The sequence below is a fragment of the Musa acuminata genome, chromosome BXJ1-2 (genome assembly GCF_036884655.1).
Source record: "Musa acuminata AAA Group cultivar baxijiao chromosome BXJ1-2, Cavendish_Baxijiao_AAA, whole genome shotgun sequence".
NCBI lineage: Eukaryota > Viridiplantae > Streptophyta > Magnoliopsida > Zingiberales > Musaceae > Musa > Musa acuminata.
This window is the reverse complement of record NC_088328.1, coordinates 19,219,829-19,246,271: the sequence shown is the minus strand read 5'-3', so window position 1 is coordinate 19,246,271 and position 26,443 is coordinate 19,219,829. Positions and strand designations below refer to the sequence as shown.

Here is a 26,443-nt window from a genome sequence, read left to right as displayed (position 1 = left end):
AAAAAAACACTCCCCTCAACTCATGTTGACATGATAGATCCGACTGTTAACTTATTGGATTCTACATGCCGAGTCTCAATTGACCCAACACATTGATTAGATTAAGATTCTCGCTTGTGTTGATTGCGAACTCATGGCAAGAGAGTTGAATCATGATAAATAGTTGGGGGTACTGCACAAAAGAGAATGGAGTGTAGAGATGAGAAATGAGTACCTAAGTTTAGTAGATCCATCTCCAACGTCAACCAATAGCCCTCATCTTTTTGTTTTTCCAATAAAAGATATCAAGGCAATTATCTACGCTCTTTGGAGCGCAAGAGCAAGAGCGAGGATGAAACAAGACGTGGATCAGCAGATCTCTTTCTCATTGTTCCTGCATTAATTAATAGGACTTGGTTGCCCTCTCTATCTTGGGACTGAAATCCGACTAATTCATATATGATCCTGCATTTTTTATTTATTTATCATACAGTGAATCAAAGTTCAAAGCATGCTACCAACCAGCAATCTTTATTCTTTTTGTTGTCTCAGTGACAGACCCTTTTGACTATAGTTCAACCATATAATCATAAATGATAACATCAGTTTGATTGTAAATATCACAATAAAAATATCCAATCCTAAGTTAAGGGATGAGTTAATTTCGAAGTGGAATCTCTAACATGTGGGACCCACTTCTCGGCTGTAAGTATTCCTCTCGGAAATGTTTTGAGAGCAAAATCTTAGATTAGGCTGAGAAAGTGGACAGGATGTTCTTCTTGATGATGAACTCATCTGCCTTGGAAGCACTAATTGACTGTTAAACACACAAACCAGACAAAGTTTTTCCATGTTAGCATTTCAAGTGAATAGATGTTAAAAACAAAGACAAATCCTTTATTTTTTTTCCTTTTCCCCTCACCTTAGCCAACATGCGTTGCAGCCGCTCCATTTCCTTAGTAGCATAGTTGGCACCTTTCTCAATGCAGCTTTTCGCAGCCTTCAAGTATGTCTTGCCATACCTGAATTTTCAGGACCAAAAACACATGTAATTGCACAACAGAAGTGTCACAAGTTGGCAAATAGCATATTTATATTTGTTCTGGTTGCATTTCGGTTTTGTTATGTACATGTGTTTTACTTGTTTTCTATTAGGTCTGGAGGATGTGGAGCAGTGGAATGTATATGATGCCAAATACAGCAATTATATGTGAACAAATTGTTGATATGTGCAACATTACAGAATGTTTACAAAAGCAAATGAAAAGAGTTTGTGACAGAATGGTTGGTGATGCAATGAGCAAAACTACTGCAACAACTCTAGAAAGTTTTGGCCGAGTTGGCAATGTATCCAAGTGGATAGTGTACGAAAGACACACCAGTAACATAATAATGGCAAGTAGTCTGAAAGAAGTAGGAGATACAGTGAACAGCTGTTGAAAAGGTCAGCTTTCCAAAGTTATTGGTCACTAAATACTATTAGAATAGACTTAATAAAGAGAAATCATAAGTAACAAGACCCTGAACCATGAACCCAGGAAATCAGGAGGGTCTGTTTTTCCATTTCAACAGATTATAAGAAAAAAAGGTACAAGTCATTTCTTGCCAATCCGAATCATACACTGTAAGTATATTGGTCATAGGAGAGAAACAAGTAACCGAAAGTGACATACTGACATCAGGGCAGTAAGAGAAAGCAAACCGGCTAACACCATATTTTCTCAGTCACAATCAGCAGTACTGCTAGAGTTAAAACACTAGAAAAAAGACATTACCTTGCAGAAGAACCTGTAAGTTTTTCAACCTCCTCTTCCATCCGAGACAGGATTGTCTTCCGTTCATCATCAGAGGCACTCACAAATTCCTTCACTAAAGCATCTAAGCTTGCTACAATGCCAGCCTACATTAATTAAACTCCATTTGTTAGAAAGAAGCAACTAACCTAATTCGTAAATACCGTTATGATCTATCACCCATAACCTGTGAAGTAAGTTGGCCATTCGCATCCCGACTGGTGCCACACTTCTCATTAAGAAATTTAACAAAGTCATCTAAGTCGCGATCACCGTCATAGTCTTCACCACCTTTGTTGCCCTTGGGGAAAAACTTCAGTGTAGGATAACCACTTACTCCGTACCTGAAAAACAACAGGTGTACTGGTGCACATGAGACCAGAGATGCCTAATTAATGTCCATTTTACGTGGTGGACATTTCATTTGGAATCACTCAGAAAACCACTAATTGTATCAGATTTAAAAAACAAAGACAACACAATATCATAGTAGTTGAAATATCATATGGCAAAACACCCTACATCTTAATTTGACAACGAATACAGAATAAAAAAATATATACATCATAAGAATCGAAGTAATATTAGTCAACAAATTCATCACAAACTTTTTAGAATATAATATATATAGTATATCATTCATACTTCAGAGTGCACATAGTTTCATTTCAATACTCAGAAGCATTTTATACGCCAAAACATTGTTGATGTAATGTGACTGGGATAAGGTTGCTAGTAATTATATATTTATGTCATTTTTTCTCAAATTTCCAACTAGGAAAACTCACATCAAAATACAGAAGTACCAGAAGAAATAAATAAGAATTAGCAGAAAATCATCTCATTGTGTTGGACATATTGAAGGCATAAAACTATGATATTATGTTAAAATGGTTCATGAAAAGTTAAAGCACCTCCAACAATACCAAATCTAAAAACCTACAAATTCAGTGTTTTTAATTAAACTTATCATATACTATCACATTAATCAACACAAACAAGAGACATTAGCAGACTTCAAAAGATCAAAAGGAACATGCAGCAAAATTACAACTACAGCCTTGGATCAATTCTTGACCATGAAAATATCAGTAGTCCGATGACATGATACAAAACTCCAAGAGATTGTAAGAGAACTTTCCAGTGAATAAAGAACACTGAAATCCTAGACTAGTGAAACAAGTTGAATCCAAGTTGGTTTGATAGCACAACAAAATGCAGTGAACATAATCCACAAAGCCTGACCAAAAAAAAATGTCATTGTGGAATTCTGGGTAAGATGGTTTAGTTGTTGAAGCAAAAGCCAAGGACCACAAGCAATAATGAAATTTAGCATAGGATTCCACACGATAGATATGCTGGAAAGAGAAATTACTCAAAGGGACATGAAAAAAAATGTAGAACAGGGGAAATAAAGCAAGTCCATCAAGTCAACTGAGCTGTTCGCATTAAGTACGATCATATATGCATGGATGGTTTTTCCTTCAGCTCTTTTGGCTCAGAGGCAAAAGGAGTCTGATCCCCTTAAGGGCAATTACCATGATTCATCCCTGGTCAGCAAGGTCTCAAAGGAAATAAAGGGACAAGCCCAATGTACAAGACCTCCACTAATGCACCATTTATGGTGGTTCAACAATTCTAAGCAGATTTAACATAAAGAAACAATTTTAGAATGGAAAATCATAGAGGATTTAACTGGTTATTCAATGTTATAATTGCATGATTAAACTTACTTTTCTGCTAAATCCTTGTGTTTATCAGCATCCAAGTTAGCAATTATAACATCCTCTTCCAATTTGTATGCAGAGCCTACCTTCTCATAAGTCTGCATTAAAATAAAACAGATCAGATCCAAATGATCAAATATATGATGAAATTTGGCTTCAAGTCATCTGTACTAGGAATTTCCATTCGATAATATACTCACAGGGGCAAGATGCTTGCAGTGTCCACACCTGTTGACATGTTAAGAATAATCAGTTAATCTAATAATGGATAAGACAATGTAACTCGTGCCATTTATCATTGACGAAGAGCACTGAGAATGTAAACCAACCATGGTGCATAGAATTCCACAAGGACATCTTTAGTTTCATCAAGGACGATCTGGTCAAATGTCTCAGAGGTTAGAACTACTACATTGGAAGGGATAGATGCCAGCTTCACATTTGTTCCTGCAATAGTAAGTCCACAAATGACTCAAAAGTCAATTCATATGACAGAAGAAGATAAGAAATGATCATTGAAATTGATGATACATGCAAAAGTCAACAAGTATCAAACCTAACCAAAACTGCATTACATCTCTGACAGTGACAATCTGTGCAAAAATTCTACATTCTAGATTACAAGCACTAATAGCATATCAAAACAAAGTTGTACCTCCTTCAGTATTCACAAATTCAGCAAGTGATTCTGCAGTTCGTGGGCCTTCATATCTACATAATTATTAGTAATTAGTTTATATCCTATCACAAGAAAAAGACTATTCCACAAAAAACAAAAATTTTGAAGCTAATACCGAGTGGTTAATTGAGTAATGTGCTCCTAAGATAATTATACTGACCTTTTTGGTTCTAAGGAACCTTTGGGAAACCACTGAATTGTTGGATAACCTGAAACTCCATACTTGCTGCATAAGCCCTTGTGTTCATCACAGTCCACCTAAATAGGACAAGTGAGCACTAAAATCAGAGCCAATGCATAGTCAGCAGTTGCTAGGACAGTATAAGAAGCCCTGTCAATCTTATCAAGCATTTTATTTATTATAATTATTACATAGCAGAATGATAGACCGCATGCTACATACAGAACAATGAACAAATGCAGGAGAAAAGAAAATGGAACCTCAAGTATAAATCATTTAGTAAAACTAAGATAATAAGAATAAGCCTAACCTTCCCAATCAAAACAGATTTAGCCTTCTTAAAGCTTGAGCCCAGCTTTTCATATTCAGGAGCAAGCTTCTTGCAATGTCCACACCTGCAACCAAGAGCAATTTTAAGCAAAGACTAGAATTACATAATCGGAAAGGAAAAAACATAGATTGAATCTTTGTTTATTATACTGTAGTTCCTCAATGGAACTGTCACTCAAGACTTCTCACCATCGTAATGAAGCTCACTGTTCCAACACCCAGAAGAAACCTCAATGATCACAGAGGAAGAAACCAACTGTTCCAATTCAAGTTCCGCACCAAACAAGAATCAAACAGATTTGTTTCAACTAAAACAAATGTAGGACACATTCAACTGATCCAATATCAACGTTTCTCCGACCTTCAAGATATTGAGGCATCCAATTGCAAAATGCCTTCGACATCATCGGGACCACCAATCAGATGGAAACAACAGTACACTTCTTATTAAGACAACATTTAGTGAAGAAACTAAGCAAAGCAATTCGTTAGATGAAAAGGCAGAAAAGGAAACTAATCGTGTGCTCCATCGAGATCGAGCCAACGCCCCCTCATCCAACACACAAACCACAAGATCCATGCATTAGAGTCCGATCTGACCGAAGGACTCTGCCGAATGAATTGGAAGACCGCAAAAACTCCACCAGATTCACCGATCCGGAAGTAACAGAGAAGAATCGAGAATTAACAGGGTTCGGGGAGAGAGACGTAGGTTCAGGAATTACCAAGGGGCGTAAAACTCGACTAGGGCGCCGCGATCCTGGCCGACCTCCTTCTCGAAGTTGGCCTCGGTGAGGACGAAGACGTCGTCGTCGGCAAGGGCGCAGGCGAAGAGCAGAGCTAGAATTACGGTTCCGAGAGCGAACCAGATCTGAGATCGTTCCATCTCTCTCTCTCTCTCTCTCTCTCGCTTCTGTTCTCTGAATCAAGTAGGGGAGGCAGACGATTCTTCTCTCCGCGCTTCCTAGTAATGCCAATTATAATGGAGCGAGGCCGCGAGTGCTTGGTGCAGATCCAAGTCTTCACCACGTGATACGACTGGCTCGTAGATCCAACGGCCGCAAAGATTTGAGACTCGTCACCGAACCCCGAAATGACCGTACGATCCGATCCGATCCGAACCTATTAAATAAATGTAAAAGTGAGACCCAAATCGAAAATGATTTCTAAAAAGAAAAATACTAAACAAGAGGGGAAAGAAATTAGTTAGGGACGAGGAAAATTTATATGAAGAGCATAATTTTTAACGATTTTCCTAGAAAGTATTTATTTTAAACATTTTCCAATCCGTATCCCTCTTTTTTTTTTCCTTCAATAATATCCTTAATTTTAAAAATGTTTTCATCGATTTTTTTCACCCTTTTCTTTTTTTTACCAATTTTAGATTGCTAGAGTGTTTAATTTAGCTCGTTTATAGTATTTTTCAACTGCATCTACCGCATTTTTACTAAGATACTAAAAATATTATAAATGTCATTAAAAAATTATCATAAGTGACTTCACTCGTGGACTATTATGACATCATATTTTTAGACTAAAATTGATTCGATTGAGGTTTGACGTTCATTTGAATTTTTCGAGTACATTTTGTAATGTTTTTGTTGTTGTGATAAAGATACTATAACAAACTAATTTTTTATTTATATTTCAGTAATGTTAATACCTGTTTGAATCGATATATCAATTATCAAATGGTTTCTAATGTGTTAGTGATTTATTTAGTTCATTTATAATATTTTTATTGTAATGACTAAAATACTATAACGTGTGAGAATATTATGACAGGTGAAAATATTTATAAGAGACAGTTTAGGATAGTGTTTAGGAAAATGTAAAATGGGAATATAGATTGAGAAATACCGAAAATATGAATATTTGCCAAAAAAATCCAAATTATATATAATTAATAAAATCAATAAATCTAAATTTTAAATAGAACAAAGAAAATGGGTCAGATACAAAAAATATTATTAAGAAAAAATGTTTAAGAAATATTATTCAGGTAAAATGAACTGAAAATTAAATCAAGAGCATATAAAAGTATCTAAAATTTAAACAAAACAAAAAAAAGGGTCGCATACAAAAAACGTTTATTAAGAAATTTGAACAAATAAAGAAAGAACCCTTCGAGAAGTATTATTTAGGTATGAGAAACTGAAAATTAAATCAAGAGCATCTAAATTGTATATAATTTTAATTAAATCAATAACATATAAAATTCAATAAAAAAGGGTCAGAAATAGGAAAAAATTATTATGACATATAAAAAATAAAGAAAGAACCCTTTATTTGATATTATTTAGGAACGAGAAACTAAATATTAAAGCAAGAGCATCTAAAATTCGAAACAACCAAATTCAAGGAAAGGTAATAGTCAGATGTTTATGTTTACTCAGTAATTCAAAAAAAAAAAAGCTACACTTATGTTGTCACGTTTTTTTATTATCATTTCTAATAATATTTGTTTGATGGTCAAAACTAAATATCGCAAATTTTCATCTAAATATTTTCATTTTCATTTCCTACATGAGGTCGCAACAAAAAAACTTTTCTTCCAAATTAGGTAATTTTTTAAATTATGCTAAAAATTGAAATTAAAAAACATCAAATTATTCTCAATGTTTCGACGATTGTATTGTATTTTTTTTTCTCATTGCTTCTCTCCCACTACTTTGGTTAACAACTAAGGACACCCCCTTATATAAATCAAAACTCAAAAGCCATATAAAGTGGGTCAAAACTGGAGATAAATATAATATTAGAAAAAAATCAAAAGAAAACTAAACCCAAGCAGAGATGTTCATGATAGGTTAGCTTTGAGAAAGGAATGTGACCTCAAAGTATGCAAAAGGCTCAAACCACAATCCAGATCCATCATGGTTTTGACATCACATGCCACTTTCGCCTTCTCCATGATCCACTGAATTAAGTGTCTAAAATCCACTATAAAAGAGAGATATCCAAAGAAGAATCACAGCAAGTCAAACCTTTAGTTTCTGTATCTGAGACATCTGTGGTAAAGGCAGAATCCTACTTTATGTATTGGGAGAGCCACTTGAAGCCATCACCATAGCCCATCTTACGAACAATGCTGCACATGAAAACCTCGAGAGGGCGGACGTTGGAATCAACAAGGTTCACCTTACCCTTACCGGTAGTGAAGTTGCTCAGGCCAAGATGGTAGCGCAGCTCGTCTTCAGATGCAGCATATGGGATGTCGATCTTGTTACCCAGAATGAGGAACGGAACGTTTGCCAAGGCGTCATCAGAGAGAAGAGCATCGAGCTCCTTCTTTGACTCTGCAAACCTCTCCTTGTCGAATGCATCTACTAAATACACCACTGCATCCACCTGTTCAGAAAAGATGGCAATCCATTTGGAACACATTAAAGCACAAAAGAAAAGGAAACACAATTCTAAGCACCGGCAAAATTTCTACATTCATCTAACTACGAAAAAGTCATCCGTATTCATAATCATAAGAGTGATTGTCTCTTTGTAAGTCATAATTTTTTTTAACATTCAACAACTCAGTCCCGCTAAAGATACCTAGTTGCCCTCAAGACTATTCTATCAAGGGCAAACAAGACAGGTGCAACATCCATGAATGTTTGAAGAGATATGATCAAATGTCAAACAAGATATGGAACAGATTATTGATCCTACGACATATAAATCAAAAGTTAAAAAGTAAAATAAAAATCCTAATTAGAAGCCAAAAAGACACAAGTGAAATTAAAAGGGCTCAAAGACTTCGTCATGTGGTCCACTGATTCACCAGGTTTGGAAACTTCCCCATATAGCAACCAAACAAAAATTTCAGAATCTAAATAAGGCATCTACTGTTTTAGTCTTGTGAAAACTTGGGAGGATATTTTTAGTTTCATGTAGTACCAACTTGAGGAATCTTCCAGACCATAAAAGCTCATTAGATCACATACTAGTAGTCAAGCTTGCACCTTTTAGTTTTGCCTTCCAAAAATTGCCCTCAAACCACCTGATCATGTTCACTGTAAACCAAGGATGGGATACATTTCGCTTAAAAGGACTTCCAGGTGAGTTCGGTCTCAATTCAATTGAAGGGCCAGCCAATTTTTGGCCAATATTTTAGCATGTTATTTAGGCTTGAAAACCATGGACCATGAGAGTAAGGACCTCTACAGGCCTTGATGGCTAGATCCATTAATTGCTCCTCACTATTTTTATTCTTCCGAAGAAGTATAGAGCTCCAGCCTCAAATACATCCAATAGTAACCAAAAATTTAACAAGTTAATTATTAACAGTCTCTATCTTCTCTTACTACCATCCTAACAATGAAATATAATCATCCAATAGCACACATGCAGAAGTGACAAGAGCACATATTCTGCTGGACTCGCAAAAGGATATGGAAGAACAACTCATTAATCTCCAATGGATTCTGAATCTCCAACCCCAGGCTAACAACCATGTTGCACCATTTAAAGCAGATTGTCGCACAGCATATGTATCGAACAAGACAAGGATGTGCTTGGGCGACAACTTCATAAGGATTTTCCAATTCGATATTAATTTTGGTGGCTTATTTGATGGTATACAACCTGTATTATCAGATGTCATCGAATAAAATAATAATAAATCAAAATGATGGTATTGTACTGGTATTCCACTATACTTTTCTATATTGATACTTGGTCGGATTGGTATGTACCAACCTATACATACCAGTCCAACTGATTCGTGTTTGACGACCATGGATTAATACCTACATGGATTTAGATATCTGATATAGAAGATGTCATATGCAAAACCTAAGAACAAAAACTTCTAATAGAGGTTCCTATGGATAAGATATCATACAAGAAGGCAAAATTAATAACAGTAGCAATAAATCCCTGTTCTAGTTGAAGGTATTTTTCTTTCAGCAGCACTCGGTGGAAAACAACTCTAATCTAATGAAGTAGAATACCTGAAACAGGTCCAAGGAAGACAATACCTAGTGATAACAGATTATTTTCTTTCCCACTTGCATAATGAAAGGTAAAGTTTAGACGATGAGATTTAGACCTTCGCATAGTAATCCTTCCAGACACGTCGTGCGATCTGATGGCCTCCCAGATCGAAGGCCTTGAACTTGATCTTCCCAATACTCAGCTCCTCCGACGTTGGGTACTGCGTCGGCTGGTGCTGAACCAATCTCTGCATTCGAGAAGAAAAAAAATCCAACCAACATCTCCTTAAATTCCGAAATCACAGAATATGGACCCACAAAAATCAAATTGGAAAGCTCCAGAAGGAACCCATCAAATGTGAAACCTCGTCCTTGAGCATATGCAGCAGCGTCGTCTTTCCAGCATTATCGAGCCCCAGGAACAGGATCTTGGCCTCCTTCTGCCACAGGCCCAGCGAGGCCAGGACGCCGTAGAACCAATCTACGAGGAACATCGCCGCCGGAGTGGATCCGCCCCGAACGCGACCGGATCTATCGGATCGCCGCGAGATCTCGCCGGATTCCGGCCGGAAGAGAACGGATCCGGCAGTCGGAATGGGTTCTGAGCCGAAGTCACCAACCAAAACGCCGGAAATCAAACAAAAATCTCGGCGATGGGAGGGGAGCAGCAAAGGAATGGAACCCAGATATGGGGACGAGTCGCAGGCAAATGGTTCGGGTGGAGGCTTACGTGGCCATTCCGCGCTGCCACTATCGCAAATCCGTGCGGAGGCACAGACCGCACATTACGTAAGCATTTGGACGAACGTTTTATGCGTACAATTATGTTATAAGCATGTTAATTTGGGCTTCAGAAAAATAAGTATGATTTAGATTAATTTTGCTAATCACGAAGATAAATAATAAAATATATATGATATTGTCTTATAATTTCGATAAGAAGGCTTTTGTAACGGGATACTACTTCTGTAATAACAGTCAAAGACAAGTGCGATTATACAGAGGCCCTCGTGAACCTGCTTTTAGACTTGTATGGCCTAAATGACCTCAATCTGTCGCAGTCTTCCATGTCCCTAAACACATGCACTAATCTTTGTCGCAACATGCGGCAATAGATTAGAAAGGATGGGAATTAGGGCCTACATCTCAAGTTGCTGCTACCTACAGTATAGAATCATGTTCAACTACAGTATAGAAACATTCAGCAACAAGTGTACACAAATATCAACTACAGTATGATGGTTGAGCTCTCCGAAGGGTGACAGCAGGATCTTTCAAGTTCGACACTTGAAACATTTGGACTTCCAAGAGGGCTTCTATTTTACAAGGTGACTGCGTTAGGCGTCAATGAAATGGATGTCAAAAGTGTTGGGATGGATCTGCCACACGTTCAACGCAGCATATTCCTCTAGGCATTCTTTCAGCTGACCTTCACTGTATCCCTGTTCGAATTATATCAGAAGAGCAAAGTTCATCAGAAAACTTACTTTAAGCATAAGTTAATTTTCTAACTGTTACTACAACAAATAAGAATAGTACTATCAGCTAACCTTTCTGGATATCCAGTTAAGAGCACAAGCATAGCTCACATCCATGGTGTTTGTCCTGGCAACTTCATCTCGCAGGACAGAATAAATATCAGATATGGCATCTAGGCCAGATTTCTGGCGATCATCCGAGTACAATGAGAACTTTGACATTTGCATCAAACGCAGTGCCTCATCCACATCACTTTGAGCTACAGTCTCCGAAAATCGAAGCCTTGCTAGGGCCTGCAATTTTGAAAAGTCAATTGTCTTTTAGATATTCTTCAAAATTCACAAAATAGATAGAGAACAATTCTTGTTAATCAATCAGAGTTATGATGTTAGTAGAAAAAAAAAACCATATAACTGAGTCAGATTTGCTTTGAGAGATAAGGGTTAGCTTACGATAGATATCCGGAGAATGCTAAGAAGAGTCCTGACAGTTGTATAAGAGTGTGGTGCATTTGATTTGGCTTCATCTTGGCGGATGCTAGAATATGCAGTAGCAATGTACTCCTCAAGCTCCCTTGGCACGGAAGGAGCTATTCTTCTTGCAGTAGAAATATAAGCTCTGTGTCCAAAGAATGACAAATTTTATTTGTGCAGAATATAGTACAAGAATACCATCGATGATGACAATAATTAAGAAGCCAAAACTGTAGTGACTTGTACTAGTAACACGACAAGGAAAATTAAGAACAAAGTTGAACAAATAAGAATGTGTTGGGTATCAGTGATTCTTTTTTTGTCTCAAGACAATAATTCCAAATTCTGAATATGATCCTGGCTCAGGGTATATATTAGGCTTGTGAGATATTGTATGGAACTAATTACTACATTTCACTAATTGCTAGTGCAACAACCACCTTTCCATTTTGAAGAATTACCTTAAAACAGAAGGTTCAAGTGGTGTAAATCCAAGTGAAGGCGATTCAAGATTTTGATGCACATAGACAACATGTCTAGCCATTTCAAGATCATTATCCATGTCTGCACGATCCAGAATTAACCATAGGAGATCAAAACGTGATAAAAGAGCTGGAGGAAGATTGATATTTTCTGCTGGAGTTCTCCGTAGATCATATCTTCCCCTGAGAACGAAAGATTTTGAATCACCTACCGGCAGCCATATGTAAGATCATATAGTGAAAGCCATTTGTAAGAAGAAAAATAGGATATCTTATGGTTCATTCTGTACCAGGCTGGATTGGCAGCAGCAAGAACTGCCGTTCTTGCATTAAGAGAGGTGGTAATGCCAGCCTTAGCAATGCTTACTGTCTGTTGCTCCATCACTTCATGGATTGCAGTTCTATCTGATTCTTCCATCTTGTCAAACTCATCAATTGCACATATGCCCATGTCAGCTAACACCTGAAACTTAAAAAAGAGTTTCACCAACCTGCTTTTTCACAATAAATATAGAAGGGGCTTTGAACATGACAATACAAGCTTATCTGGAATCAGATGCACAAAGTGAAGAGAATCAGCCACAGGTTCTAATTATGGAAAAGTTAACTAATTCGTTTCCTATGTTTTATTCTGTTCTACTTCTCCAAATAATTCCAAAGAAAGCTCGCCAATAAGTCAATTGACAGAACAAACTCAGTATCGCATATAACAGATGTTTATTGAATTGAATGACAGCTAGCATAAAACAAGCCAGAAGGTAATCAACAATGTGGTTAAACACAAATTTGTATGGTCAGAATTCCTACTTCAACAAAATCAGCTACAATTATTCGTTAACAAGTACTAATTTATTAGGGAATATCCCATGCCAGATGATATGATGATGAATGAGAGTCCATCTCCATCAGCTGAATCAATGTCAAGATAAGTTTGGTTTTTGAACACAAAAAGAAATTAAGTGGAAGAATTAACTAGATTATTGGTGCATGATATCTTACAAATGTGACATATATTTGGTTGAGATTCTACATTAGTTGAAGAAAATAAGGTAAACAAAAAACAGGATGACTCACCAGCGCTCCTCCTTCAAGCACCATTTCATTTGTGATAGGATCTTTCTGGACAGCGGCAGTTAGACCAACCCCACTGCTCCCTCGACCTGTAGTATACACTCCCCTTGGTGCAACGTTTATTATGTGTTTGAGTAACTGACTTTTTGCCACTCCAGGATCTCCCATTAAACAGATATGCAGGTCTCCTCTTATCTGCACAATCAATGTTATCTCATTCAAGGTTTTCCAGATGGTAGTAACACAGAACAGAATGTTATCATGATATGCTAATTTCATGGTTTTATAAGGAAGCATAGCATATCACATGCACTTGTGAATAGGACTCTGAGGCAGAAGAGGAAGAGGCTATTCATTTATCAATGAGAGGAGGGATGACATAATTCACCACTTTACCTCAAACAAGCCATATATTTTTAGCAGCCTCTGACTAGAAAAGCATAACTAGCATCCAAATAAGATATAGTTTTTCCAAGGCCAAAAAGTGAATTCAAGGAAAACATATAGTTAGGTCAATCTGGCTTTGTCTTGGTAAAATATCGGAAGACCACAACAAATTGCACCACTCACCTTCATACCATCAGAGAGCTTGCGGTGAGGAGCACCCACAAGAAGTAGAAGCAAAGCTTTTTTGACATCTTCATGGCCAAATATCTCTGGTGCCAATGACCTTGCCAACTTGTTATATATATCACCATCCTCAGCTAGTCGTTCAATTTGTTCCTGCTCATCAGCTTTAAGCTCATAGCTGCATGGAAGATTAAATAATAACATGAAGTTAACTAAGTCATTGAAATTGACAGACTCACTTGTCACTAGCATGCTTTGCTAGAGGGGCTTAGGGGTTAGGACTAAATTATATCTGCAATGTTCATATATCAAAGAATTGAAGACATTTAACAACATCCAAAACTGAGGCATGTAAATAACTGAGTTGATCATAATCATTTTACCTTGTTACCTTGTTGAGATCTATTAGTAGGTGTATTTATACAGCCTTCCACGGTTCAATTTCGATTGTCAATGTGACAAATTGTCATGTCATCATAGATTCCATTGATCTACATCATTGGGTTGAATAATTAACTTGTTATTAGTAGTGAGGAATCAGAAACAAGAACTTCAGGGAAGTTTCAAACCCAGTTTTGATATGAACTGGGTGAAATCTTCCAGTCCACATGATGAAACCAGATCAAACCGATAAATGTTGGTCGGTACATACCAGTCGGGCCAGTTGTTTGAACTGTGACTTTAGCTATTATGACGATCAGAATGCCTAGTATGTTAACAAGTACCAACTGATAAAGTATGTTATCCAGTATCGCAGGATGACCCAAAAAGAATTGTGTAGAAGGATAAAGAACTTGCCTAGCAAGTCAATATCATGCAATAGCTTAGAATGTTAAATCCTATCAAGAACAAAAAGCACTAAAAATGATGCTTTACATGCCTTCCTTGTTTGTCAAGTACAAAGAATATGAAAGAAGTCAATTATGACATGGAGCAAACTAAGATCATTCCCCACACTCTTTAATGCATGAACAGCATGTTGAGAATACTAACTAAAGCATATCAAGATCTAAACGTTTATGTACAGCCTATAATGTTCAATCCAACACAATTGCCTCCTCATTTGCAACATCAAGAACAATTAAAAAGCATGGGCCCAGCACAAGAGTCTCCCGCCAATGTGGGGTTAAGGGATGGTAAGTGTGTAGCCTAAATGCCAAAATTTAGAAAAAAAAAGTAAGAATAAGTGAAAAAATGCTGTTTAAGGCATCTCCATGTCTGACAACATAATTCCATGAACTCATGAGTTAACAGATATTTGCAAGAATTTTTCATCCAACCAGCCATTTAAAAAAACAATAGATAGGCAACACAACAAATGGTCAATGTTACAATGACACTCATCTGAATCAATATAAAGACAATATGTATAGGTCAAATGGACAATGACTTACTCTTCATATTTTTTCTTAAAGTGGGTGATGGACATAGCCTCCAAGTATGTATCTGCAACCAAACCTGCACGAAGTGCTCTGAATCCACTATAAGGAATAGGAAGAAAGATCCCTGACAATTCAACCACATCACCAGGGACAACCTGTTAATACCAAAAAGCACCATCCAGAACATTTGCATCAAGTTTCCCGAAAGATATGAAACTGCCAAATTAGCTAAAAAAAATATTACCCTAACCAAACTGAAAAAGAAACCTTTGTAAATTAATTGCAAAATATGTGATGTTCATATCACTTGCATAAGATTATCATATAGCCCTGGAATATAAACTAGATTGTCCAAACTTAATCCATTTGCAGCTCTTTAAGAATAAAGCGTCCAAAGAGAAGGATCAAAATAAGTCATTGACAGAATAGCTGTTAATGCAGTGGCCTTTATTCCATTGATCAGGTAAGATGAATTTTGACCTTTCATAAAGGAATAGAATTGCCAAAGGCAAAAGATCCAAAAATTCTCAAGCAAAGATATATATATTGCTAAATATCATAATCATGAAAAAAACTCAGAAGTGCATCTTCCAATGCAAATCAAGGAGAAGTTGGAAAGATGTCACAGTTATCCTTATATGTTGGATGCCTTAGGATTCTATTCACATGCGGTCTGAAGAGAAGCAGCAATTGCTCTTATTTGCCCCAGCCAAAGGAAATAGAAGAAACTGGATAAAAAAAGGTTAAATGTCACTTAAATATGCTAACCTTTCTAGTAAGTTCGCCTCTGAGATGAACGGTCAAAGAACGTGGAATGTGTCCCTTTGGAACATGTTCTGCTAACTCTTGGATTCTTGCCTGCATGTAAATTGTAAACCGCAACAAAGAATTAGACCATTAACAATAAAAATAGGCGACAAATGCATGAACAAGAATACAAGACAATCCATTTAGAATTTTGATAAATCTCAGAACATCAGACAAGATGTTATAGATACTACTAAACAGAACAAACTTGATAATGCTGCTTTCACTGATAACAAAGAGAAACAACCATCAAAATTTTACTGTCTTGGCCAATTCAAGCATATATAAGCCATTCTGCTTCAATCCCAGGCCAGGTAGAAAATGAGATAGAAGATGGTCATCTTAGCTAGAATAAATCAAATAATCATCCTCTTGATTCATGAAAGCCGCAGTAACTGAAAAAATCAGGAGTGATTCAGCTGAAAAATAGGAAAAACTAACAAGGAAATCACAATAAATTCCAGAAGTAGAAGAGATTATATATCAAAAACCTCCTGCCAAACAATGCTATGGGTTCAATATCTAATAAGACAGATATGAAAAGTGGAGTAAATATTGCTTATTTCAAAGTAAGAAGAGGAAGAAAACATGTATTGAAGTGCTTGGAGAATAAAAAACAAAGATAAGGCTAACCATGAAGAGGAAACATGGTCACGTAATTGTTCCAAAGTTTGAATCTTGTTCAAGATAAACTACTTTACACCGAAGAATCTTGAAAACAATTTTTATAAGGCTTCATTTTTAGGGTTCTTCCACTATGACCTTACTGGCACCAAATTTATATGGATGCAGTCTAGTGTTTCAGAAGCTATAAGTGGGAAAGAAGATCTAAATAAATATACATACAAAAAAGGAAAATGGAAGAAAAAAGAGAACAGAGGTAAAAGCATAATCGAATCGGGTTTTGCATAAGTTGGTTAGCCCACTATTACTGTGACACCTTGATCTTGCTCTTCAATTTGACATTTTTGGCCCAGATCATTTTAAGTTCTGTCCCTAACTTGTAGAGACAAAAACATCCCAAACAACCTTCATTTGACTCAATTTTCCCTCATATAGATGCCAACTCTTGCACAAATAGCAAGAAAACCTGAAAACATGTCATCTCTCCTAAATCATCAATCATAAGATGTAAGTTCTAAAAGATCAGTTAGTCTGTCCAATCCTTTTTTTCATATAGATATAAGCTTAAGACTTTACCTCTTGAAACTTTAAAAACTTTGAAGCTCTAAGCTGAAGTATGAGATTTCCCTTAGCTTTATTTATTTTGCAGCGATTTGATGGGCACTCGAACAGGGGCATAAAGACCCTAGCAGTCACTTCCTGATAATGATACATCAAAGAAACAAGCAATTAATAAAGACACATGTATTAGTTATAAGTAGACCAACAAAACAATAAAGAAAAACATCAGGTGAGGTCAAGCTACCTATCATATTATATCAGAGAAGTAGTTGCCAAATTAAAACATTCTCGGAAGTATATCTTAGCTTGCTAAGTGTTAAAGTATTTATGCTATCAAAATCAGCATAGAGATCACCATAGGTGACTGTTAATTCATGAGAAAAACCCACTTATGAAAAAAATGAGTAGACATTTATATCACATCAGCTTCTAGCCATCATCCTCGATGACTAGGATAAACCATACAGAACAGAAGCGACAATTCTGATACATATGTTAACAAATATTAGTTTTATGGACAAAAAGGAAACAATAGTTGTCATATTCCTGGAGTCTCTGCTTAAGAAACAAGAAGTCATGAAAGATAAAGATAACTGTTACGGTATTCAGACATATAATTGATAAATGATATTTTTTAATGAAAGAAAATGAGGAATTGGCAGTTTGGCACATTCCTAATAAATTTGAAAGATGACAATTTGAAAATTGACAAGTTACATGCATTCAGAAAGACAATACCTGATAAATTTCAAAACCACAGTCTTCACAAGTATAAACAGCAACTTGCATCAAGGGCTTAACATCTGAGCAACGTGTTACAATGCCAGATATCTTCACAAGCTGTCCAATATGTGATGCTCTGACTTGTCTTACAGTAAATGGAGTTCCCTTGGAGAATGCCTTTATGTATACTTCACTAGAAGCCACAATGATTATCATGTTAATAAGGCAAGGTTCAATGCAGCAAAAATGAAAAGAGATTAAATAATAACATTTATAGGCAGGAAAATTAGGTTGATAATCCAGTATAGTGGCATAAATCGTAAAGAAAAAATAAATAGCTAAATAAGGTTTTTATAAAAACAATCCAGCAGTAAACTAAAATAACAATCAACACAACGGATGCAATTGATTGGCATAAGACAAGAGGCTTGGATGAGAAAGGAAAGGTATCAATAGATAGTCCTTATCTTACTAAAATAGGGATCCATAGCCCTAATAGAGGCGAAATTATGTGGTTCATATGGACTGTGCAAACAGTAAATAAGTCCATATTGCCATTGACTAGTTTATGATCATGACTGAAGTGACAGCAGCAGTCAAATATTTAATGATATTATATTGGTATTTCCAGCATGTATGAATTGTCATTGACTAGTTCATGTTCCAAACCTAGTCAGTTACAAGACTATGGGACTGGTAATCCTATGAAGACATAAGCCTTTAAGATGCAGGCTTGGTTGTTATTTTTCTTCTTTATTCTAAGAAAGAAATCTAGTTGATTATTTAAGAGGCTCTTGATACATGAATTGGAGAAAACCTTCAATAGTATTGTCTTATCCTATTACCAAAAAAATTTATGTGCTTTTTCTCATTAAATGAGAATGAGGCTGGACTTATCCACCCTTCTTTCAAAAAGAATAGAAAAGAAATCAAATAGTAAATCAGAAATCATGTATTTTCTTTAGACGTCTTTGAAACAATATGTTTTGCCTATACATTGATCTAATTGGTTCTACTGCAGTATATACTTAGTAGGATCATCTTTTTTCTGAAGGCACATATGTTCTATTGGGATATTCATATTTTAATTCAAGCATGTACAGCAATGATGACTGGCACTTATTATGAATTGGAACATACTTTCACCAACCATTAACATTTAGTTAGTTCCATCATGTCTAATACAATTGGATACTGGAACTCCATCTAAAATGATAACCAACAGGAAAACTACTTGACTAGCTTCTTTTGCTTGACAATGTTTCAATGGCCAACAGAGGACTCTGAAGTTCCTTGTTTATAAATTATTCACACTCTTCTCACCACTAATAAGATATATAACTTACAGGGCTTTAGGGGCAATAAAGTTTTCCTGACAAGAGCAAAAAGCATGTGGAACCATCAAGATCCACACCGCAGAAGTTGAAACAAGATACTCTCTTGGGGCCTCATTGATTTTCTCCATATAAAAGGAAAATTCATATCCTCGCATGATTGGCCATTTGGCCTGCAAATGTACATCTTAGAAAAAGAGGATCCAAGATGACCTAGGCATGCCTTCCATTTGAGAATCAAGTGTCATCTATTCTCATTAATGAGGATGCCCTTAGGTGACACTTAATTCTGGCGCACCTCAGGAAGCGGAATGACTTCTTCAAATTATCACAAAAGCACCACTAGCACATTACAAATCACATTCTTTTAAGAAAAAAATGATGTCTTACTCAATTATAACGAGACAAGCAGCAATTTAGAGGACTTCATTCAGTAAGAAGTACCAAAGAAAAACAGGAGGCAAGAGAGAGAATTTTAGAGTTTCAATTAACTTACAAGAAGCGCCTGATCTCAGAAGGCATCTTCTGGAGCGGATCCGAGTTATCCACGTTATCCATTCCATCATCCACCCTCTGCGTCATGAGAATGTCACGGTCCTCGTCGACCGGGAAAACCTCCGTGGGCTCTGGCATGAGCTCATCGATGGCCTCCGCAAATATGTTAATGTAGCGCCGGGTGTTCTCTGTGACCCTCTGCAAGAAGGCCTCATCCAAATCCTTGTACTGACAACCAAACAATCCAACACCACTATAAAAACCCAAGGTTCACATATACAGAGAGAGAGAGAGAGAGAAAGAGGATGAACTGGATACACACATCAACGAGGTCGTCGAGTTCGATATGGATGGCTCGCCGCTTGCGGTTTGCCACATCTTGCTGCAAAGGAGAGGAACAAAAATTAGGGTTCGGAAACGGGACCAACCAACTACTTTGACTAGTACGACACAGAAAAGAGAAGAGACAGAGGGAGATTACGAGGATATTGAGGTACTTGGGCTCGCCGAGGGCGTCGGCGAAGTTGTTGAGGAAATCCTTGGCGAGGGCTGCACAAGAATCGCGAAAGAAAGCGAAGAAAAATGAGAACAAAAGTTACGGAAGTGATCGGCGACAATCAAAGAAGAGAGGAAGGGATTACCTTTATCGACCGCGAAATCGACGCTCTTCAACGCTGCCATGGATGGAGAAAGAGGGATGAGGAGATGCAGAGAAACGAAGAGAAGGGAGATGAAGAGGTGTAGGGAAGCGAGGGAGGAGCGGGAAGATTAGGGCGGCGCGGTTGTGGCTTTGGCGGGAAAAGTAAGTGATACACGATGATTAGCTGGCGGGAACGGCACAGCGTACACAGATTTTATCTTAGTCCATTAACGGGTCGGGTTTGGTCGGGATCCACTCGTGTCAGGATCCGAAATCGATAAAGGCTACGGATGTAACACTTCACCTCCGAAATCTCGGAACGGATATCGAAATCAGATGCATTATTGATCCGATTCAGTTAGTCTTCAATAAATCTAATTTTCAACTCATATTGGCCAAAATTATTGGTTTATATATATATATATATATATATACCTTCAAACTCAAAAACTTAAAGATATACAACAACAAGAACAAAGATATTTTTATATTTATCTAATTTAATTTTGATATATATCCTTACAAAATCTTTAAAAATTATAAATACATGCGTATGATCTAGAAATTTTATATAAAATTAATACCCTTTAAAAACTCACTATGATTATAAAAGTGAAATGTTTCATATATCTAAGTATTGTGAACTCAAATTGCACTATTAGTTGAAACTTTAGATCATTGCATTAAATCATTGCATTAGTGAGCATTAAATCATTGCACTATTAGTTCAAACTTTAGAAGACATCAATATTCTATAGAAACATTATGATTGTAAATATATTATAATATTTCATGTATTTAAATATTCTGAAGTCCAATCGGTAAATATTAATTATCAGCAGTCATCATTAATTTGAAAATACTAAATGTATTAAAAAGTATATATGAATTATTTATATATATATATATATTGTATTACAATCTTTGAAAGATTAATATGTTGTTTTCAAACATATAAAAAATAGGCATATAAAAACAAAAATATATATAATAGCAATATGAAGAACATTGCCAACCTCATTGCATATGTTCCTTGTCGCACACTCTTTGTTCTTGTGAGTACTACAGCCACAAGCTAGTTGACCTCCTCATCCAGATATCTCATCCCCTTCTACATGGCCCTTCCACCTCTCGCTCCATCCATGGCCATCAGATCTCTATCCTGACAATTTCCTCTTCTGTCTCCTTCCCCGTGTTGTCTCCCAATCTCCCCAAGACCTGGCCTTTTTCCTGATGCCAACGACTGTGCCTTGTCTCTGAGTCTTCCTTCACTTCCATGCCTATTCCTTGTTTGCTCTTTGATCTCAGAGAGTCTCTGATCCTCTCCGCTTGGTGCTGAGCTCATGTCTTCGTTGCTCGAGGACTTGCAGTAGTGTCCACTGCTCTTGATCTCACAAGCTGCCCATCTCTCATGGCTTCTTCCACTCCCCCTCACTACTCCATCACCACTCCTAAACCGCACCATACCCCCCACCCAACGCCTCAAAACCCCCTCCAGAAGCACCACCAGAGCCGCCACAGGAGCTCCCATAGGCTCCACTCTTCCTCCTCTTCTGGTTCTGCTGCAGCTAGTAGCAGCGCTGGCGCATGCGGCGGCGCCGCCAGCACCACCATCGCCTCCAGCGCTTCTGCTGGTAGCAGCAGCGCTCCTGCCTCCTCATCTTCCCATAAAAATGGGATCTTGGACCGGAGTCCGGCCTTCTTGCCTTACTACCCCCGGCAGGGAGCTGGTCTGACCCCCGAATTCCGGCGTAATCGCACCACGAGAGTCATCTCGAAAAGGAACCTCAGCTCCCCGAGGCCATCGCAGAGCAGTGCCCGTGCCGCATCTCCTGCCGCCGCGCGATGCCTCATTCAAATCCTTCGGTCCGGCCCTGATGACCACCCCCTCGGCGACATCGTGACTAGCTTTCGGCTAGACCTTGCCGTTCCGGAAGACTACTGCTACATACTACATGAACTCGGCAACCGCCAAAAGTGCCCGCTCAAGGCTCTCAAGTTTTTCAACTCCGCCATGCCCCTCATGAAGAGCCTCACCGAGCAGGGGAAGCTACTGACAGCTGCCATTGGTGGGCTCGGCAGGATGGGCTGCCCTGACCTTGCACGGAAGGTTTTTGATGTTGGTTTCTCTAGGGGGTATGCGAATACGATATATGCACACTCTGCACTCATCTCGGCATATGCTCGGAGTGGGCTCGCCATGAAGGCGATCGACGTTCTTGAGATGATGAAGGCAGCCGGCTTGAAGCCCACCACCATATCATATAACGCTGTAATTGATGCCTGTGGTAAGGGTGGGGTTGACCTCCAGCTCACGCTTGGGTTCTTCAGGGAGATGCTCCACAACGGGCTCTTCCCTGATAGGAAGACTTTCAATTCTCTTCTTGCTGCATGCAGTCGTGCTGGGCATTTGGAAGATGCACGGATGGTTTTTGATGAAATGATTCATCTGGGAATCGGCCAGGACATCTACACTTATAATACCTTCATTGACGCAATATGCAAGTGTGGTAACATGGAGCTTGCACTACAGGTCACGTTAGACATGCCCATGAACAGCGTGCAACCAAATGTAGTCACATATAGTACCTTGATGGATGGGTACTCGAAATTGGAACAGTTTGATGAGGCATTGAATCTTTATGAAAAGATGAAAGCTTTGAAAATTGGGTTAGATAGGGTCTGCTATAATACATTGCTTTCAATCTATGTGAAGACCGGAAGGTATGAGGATATCGTGAGAGTTTGTAATGAGATGGATGTTACAGGTGTTGACAAGGACACTGTCACTTACAATTGTTTGATCAATGGGCATGGAAAGCAGGGCAGGTTTGATATTGTCAGTTATTTGATTCAAGAGATGAGAGATCGGGGAGTTTCACCAAGTGTACTAACCTACTCAACTCTGATAGATATTTATTCAAAGGCAGGAATGTATGGTGATGCAGCAAATGTGTTCTTGGAGTTCAAAGAATCAGGTTTGAAGGCAGATGTGGTCTTGTATAGTTCTTTCATTGATACTTTGGCTAAGAATGGATTGGTGGACTGTGCCGTGTGGTTGCTTGATGAGATGATGAGGATGGGAATCGAACCTAATGTAGTCACATACAACACTATAATCGATGCCTTTGGTAAGCCTAGAATCGTTGTTGAGGATGGTGGAGTTGGAAATGAGTTGGCAGGTGTTGAGGGATCTGGAGGCCAGATTGTTGGTGCTTTTGGTCAGCTGGCCAAGGGAATAGGTCGTGCTGTGGTAGAAGACTCTAGGAGGAGGTCTGAGGAGCTGCTTTGCATTTTGGGGTTGTTTCAAAAGATGATCCAGCAGGGGGTGAGGCCTAATGTGGTGACATTCTCTGCTATCCTTAATGCTTGCAGGTAACTTTATATTTGCTCTTAGAATCAATTAATTGTTTGATTCACTCACTACATAATATTTGGAATTCTATCAAATGTTCTACTTTTTTTTTCTAAATTTCGTTTCACCATACAACTGATCTTGCAGCCGGTGTAATTCATTTGAAGATGCATCCTTGTTACTAGAACAACTTCGGTTATTTGATAACTTTGTATATGGTGTTGCACATGGACTTCTAATGGGCAGTAGAGAGGCATGGGTACAAGCTCAGTCACTTTTTGATGAATTGAGGCGGATGGATCCTCCAACATCATCTGCCTTCTACAATGCTCTGACTGATATGCTATGGCATTTTGGGCAGGTATGCTTGACAAGAACGTATACATCTACCCTTAATTTGTTTTTGCCTCTTCCTACTGTTTCTAGAAGTTGTCAGTGAAGATGATTATGGTATCATAATGCAACTGGTAGTAGTTTCTCTGACTTCCTCTGAAGGATTCTTTTCTTATTTTGACACTGAACCTGGCAATAACTTTTTTTATTAAGATTCATGAAGACAAAGTGCATATGATGTTTTTAGAGGGACCAACTGTTAAGAAGCTTAGTTTGTTAGACTCCATGTTGTTAGATGAATTACTCAGTTTTCTCATTCCAAAAAAGTTGAACTTGTTTCTCTCTTTGCTCCTAAAGTGCCTCAATTTCAGTATATTTTTTGCATATATACCCCTTAATATAGGTGCACTTCTGTATACAACTTTTTTTTTTTTTCAGATTAGCATACGTGCAAATGCTTTCATTATTGTCCTCAATGAGCTATCAGTACTCAATATTAAAATTAACTAGCAAAATGATGGCTGTGACCTTGAAAGTTTTCACATAAATATTTACTAAAAGTTGGTCGTTGAATGTATATAACATTTGTTTTTATGCCAAAAAGAAATGTTTGGTATAGTTTTAAATATATTATTTTATCTACACAGTTGAGATTGCATCTCTTTTTTTGCATGTATTTAGCTGCATCAAAATTTAAAGCATCTACATTTACTGTCTCCTTCCTTACCTTTCACAGAGACGAGGAGCTCAGCAGGTTGTGCTTGAAGGTGTGCACCGGCATGTTTGGGAGAATACTTGGACTAAATATAGTCTAGATCTGCATCTCATGTCTGTTGGTGCTGCCCAAGCAATGGTTCATGCATGGCTTCTTAGTATGCACTCTATTGTTTTTGAAGGGGGTAAGCTACCTGAATATGTGAGGTATAATCCATTTCCATGTTATGACAAATACTTACTGCTAGTCTGAGTTTTCCATTCAAAACACATGCCAAAACATGAGAATGGAACTACTACTGCTTTATACCTATTAATCATATGGATTGAGCCTTAAAGGAGAATACCAAGATCAACAAATGTGTGTGTGTGATCAAATCATTTAGAAAACTCCAGCAAATAAATCTAAGCGCTTTGATTGTTTAAATTTTGCACTCATGTCTCGCCTATCAAGTATAGGACTATTGTCCTTTTCCTGTTTATGACATAGACATTTAGGAACAGTCTAATTTTTTTATTATCTCATGCATATCTGATTCTTTAGTTTCCTTAAAGGTATTAGAGGGGAGAATTTTGTTAGTTCTCTTTGGAATATCCCAAGGCATTTCTGTGAGATCTAGCTGTTGATTTATTTTTCCTTGTTGCATATCCTGGTTCTCTCTCTATGCACTTTCTTAAGAACTTAAATATCTAAGACAATCTAAATTTGACGTCCAAATCATTCATGTTGGATCTCCCCATTTTGCTAAACTACTAGTTTGTCACAGCATTTTGACAGGATGGGGAAAACATAGCAAGGTGGCTGGTGCTAGCACTCTTCGTCGTGTCATCGAGACACTGCTCAACTCGATGGGAGCCCCATTCCATTTGGAAAAGTTCAATGTTGGCCGTTTTGTGTCAGCAGGTGCAACAGTCACTGCCTGGTTAAGGGAGTCTGGCACAGTAAACATCCTTCTCCTCCACGACAAGCGGGTGCAGTCAGCTAATCCCTTGAACTTGATTCCAATATTGCAAGTCCTACGGTTGTAGATTCAGCATTTGCTTCACAAGTCACTTCTATCATTATGGTTGTATGAATTATTATGACAAGAATAGCTAGCTTCAACTTAATTAGATCGAGAGCCGTGTGCATCAGCCAACCTTCGTATTTCTTCTTATAGGATGGAGAGAGCTACAATTCGATGTTATGGGGCAAAAATATTTATCCACACTCTTGTATGTAGTCATAGATTATGTGTAATAAGGTTTCTTTAATTTGCTTGCTCTGCTCTTTCACCAAGCATAGCTGCTTATGAAGCCAATGTAAGAAGCCTTGTATAAAGAGAGAGGGTTCCTTCTTTGAGAGAACATTTGATTAAAGTTTGTGGCAATGAATTTTTTGGTATACTCTAATGGTAAATTCTTAGACATTGCATGGATATATCTCAGTGATCAAATATTATCTTATTATGAAACCTACTCAGATGACCAGGTACATTGTAGTATCCACAAGTTTGGAGCTATGTTTGAATTGTTTCTCAATTTTTAGTAATATATCTTTGGAAAACATCTTCCATATAATTGCTGTGCCTACCTTTGTCTATGTGTTGACATCATTTTAAAGAGGAAAATTTTGGTGGCTGAAACAATAGAAGATTTTGGTAATTAGTTGACAGGTCATAGGAGACCTATTTGCGTGATACAAATCCTAATCAGAACAGCTTCCTCATGGCATCAAAATGTATCATTTAAATGACATTTATCTGCCTGGATAATTGATATGCCATGCAAGAACAATTTT

General features: G+C 37.6%; 4 protein-coding genes across 4 annotated transcripts; 1 reads left to right on the top strand and 3 right to left on the bottom strand.

Moving 5' to 3' along the window:
* Positions 1-491: 491 nt before the first annotated feature.
* On the bottom strand, positions 492-5,659 carry LOC135596926 (protein disulfide isomerase-like 2-2). The gene is made up of 11 exons (XM_065089216.1): positions 5,415-5,659; positions 4,670-4,754; positions 4,339-4,436; positions 4,155-4,210; positions 3,829-3,946; positions 3,700-3,727; positions 3,506-3,597; positions 1,960-2,116; positions 1,755-1,879; positions 902-1,001; positions 492-796 (listed from the first exon to the last, which is right to left on the bottom strand). The coding sequence occupies exons 1-11, from the start codon at positions 5,573-5,575 to the stop codon at positions 728-730; spliced, it is 1,089 nt and encodes a 362-aa protein (XP_064945288.1). The 5' UTR covers positions 5,576-5,659; the 3' UTR covers positions 492-727.
* Positions 5,660-7,614: 1,955 nt separating this feature from the next.
* Positions 7,615-10,393, bottom strand: LOC135596933 (GTP-binding protein SAR1A-like). Its single transcript, XM_065089229.1, has 3 exons — positions 9,986-10,393; positions 9,737-9,868; positions 7,615-8,040 (listed from the first exon to the last, which is right to left on the bottom strand). Exons 1-3 carry the CDS (start codon positions 10,112-10,114, stop codon positions 7,720-7,722), a joined length of 582 nt encoding a protein of 193 aa, XP_064945301.1. The 5' UTR covers positions 10,115-10,393; the 3' UTR covers positions 7,615-7,719.
* A 221-nt stretch (positions 10,394-10,614) lies between these two features.
* Positions 10,615-20,417, bottom strand: LOC135596917 (DNA replication licensing factor MCM7). The gene is made up of 15 exons (XM_065089186.1): positions 20,263-20,417; positions 20,103-20,170; positions 19,944-20,003; positions 19,623-19,849; positions 17,808-17,985; positions 17,085-17,207; positions 15,846-15,935; positions 15,090-15,232; positions 13,696-13,873; positions 13,129-13,320; positions 12,345-12,517; positions 12,034-12,237; positions 11,552-11,717; positions 11,171-11,392; positions 10,615-11,062 (listed from the first exon to the last, which is right to left on the bottom strand). The coding sequence occupies exons 1-15, from the start codon at positions 20,300-20,302 to the stop codon at positions 10,958-10,960; spliced, it is 2,169 nt and encodes a 722-aa protein (XP_064945258.1). The 5' UTR covers positions 20,303-20,417; the 3' UTR covers positions 10,615-10,957.
* Positions 20,418-21,317: 900 nt separating this feature from the next.
* Positions 21,318-26,083, top strand: LOC135596911 (pentatricopeptide repeat-containing protein GUN1, chloroplastic-like). Its single transcript, XM_065089176.1, has 4 exons — positions 21,318-23,636; positions 23,764-23,977; positions 24,686-24,870; positions 25,431-26,083. The coding sequence occupies exons 1-4, from the start codon at positions 21,673-21,675 to the stop codon at positions 25,690-25,692; spliced, it is 2,625 nt and encodes an 874-aa protein (XP_064945248.1). The 5' UTR covers positions 21,318-21,672; the 3' UTR covers positions 25,693-26,083.
* Positions 26,084-26,443: the final 360 nt, after the last annotated feature.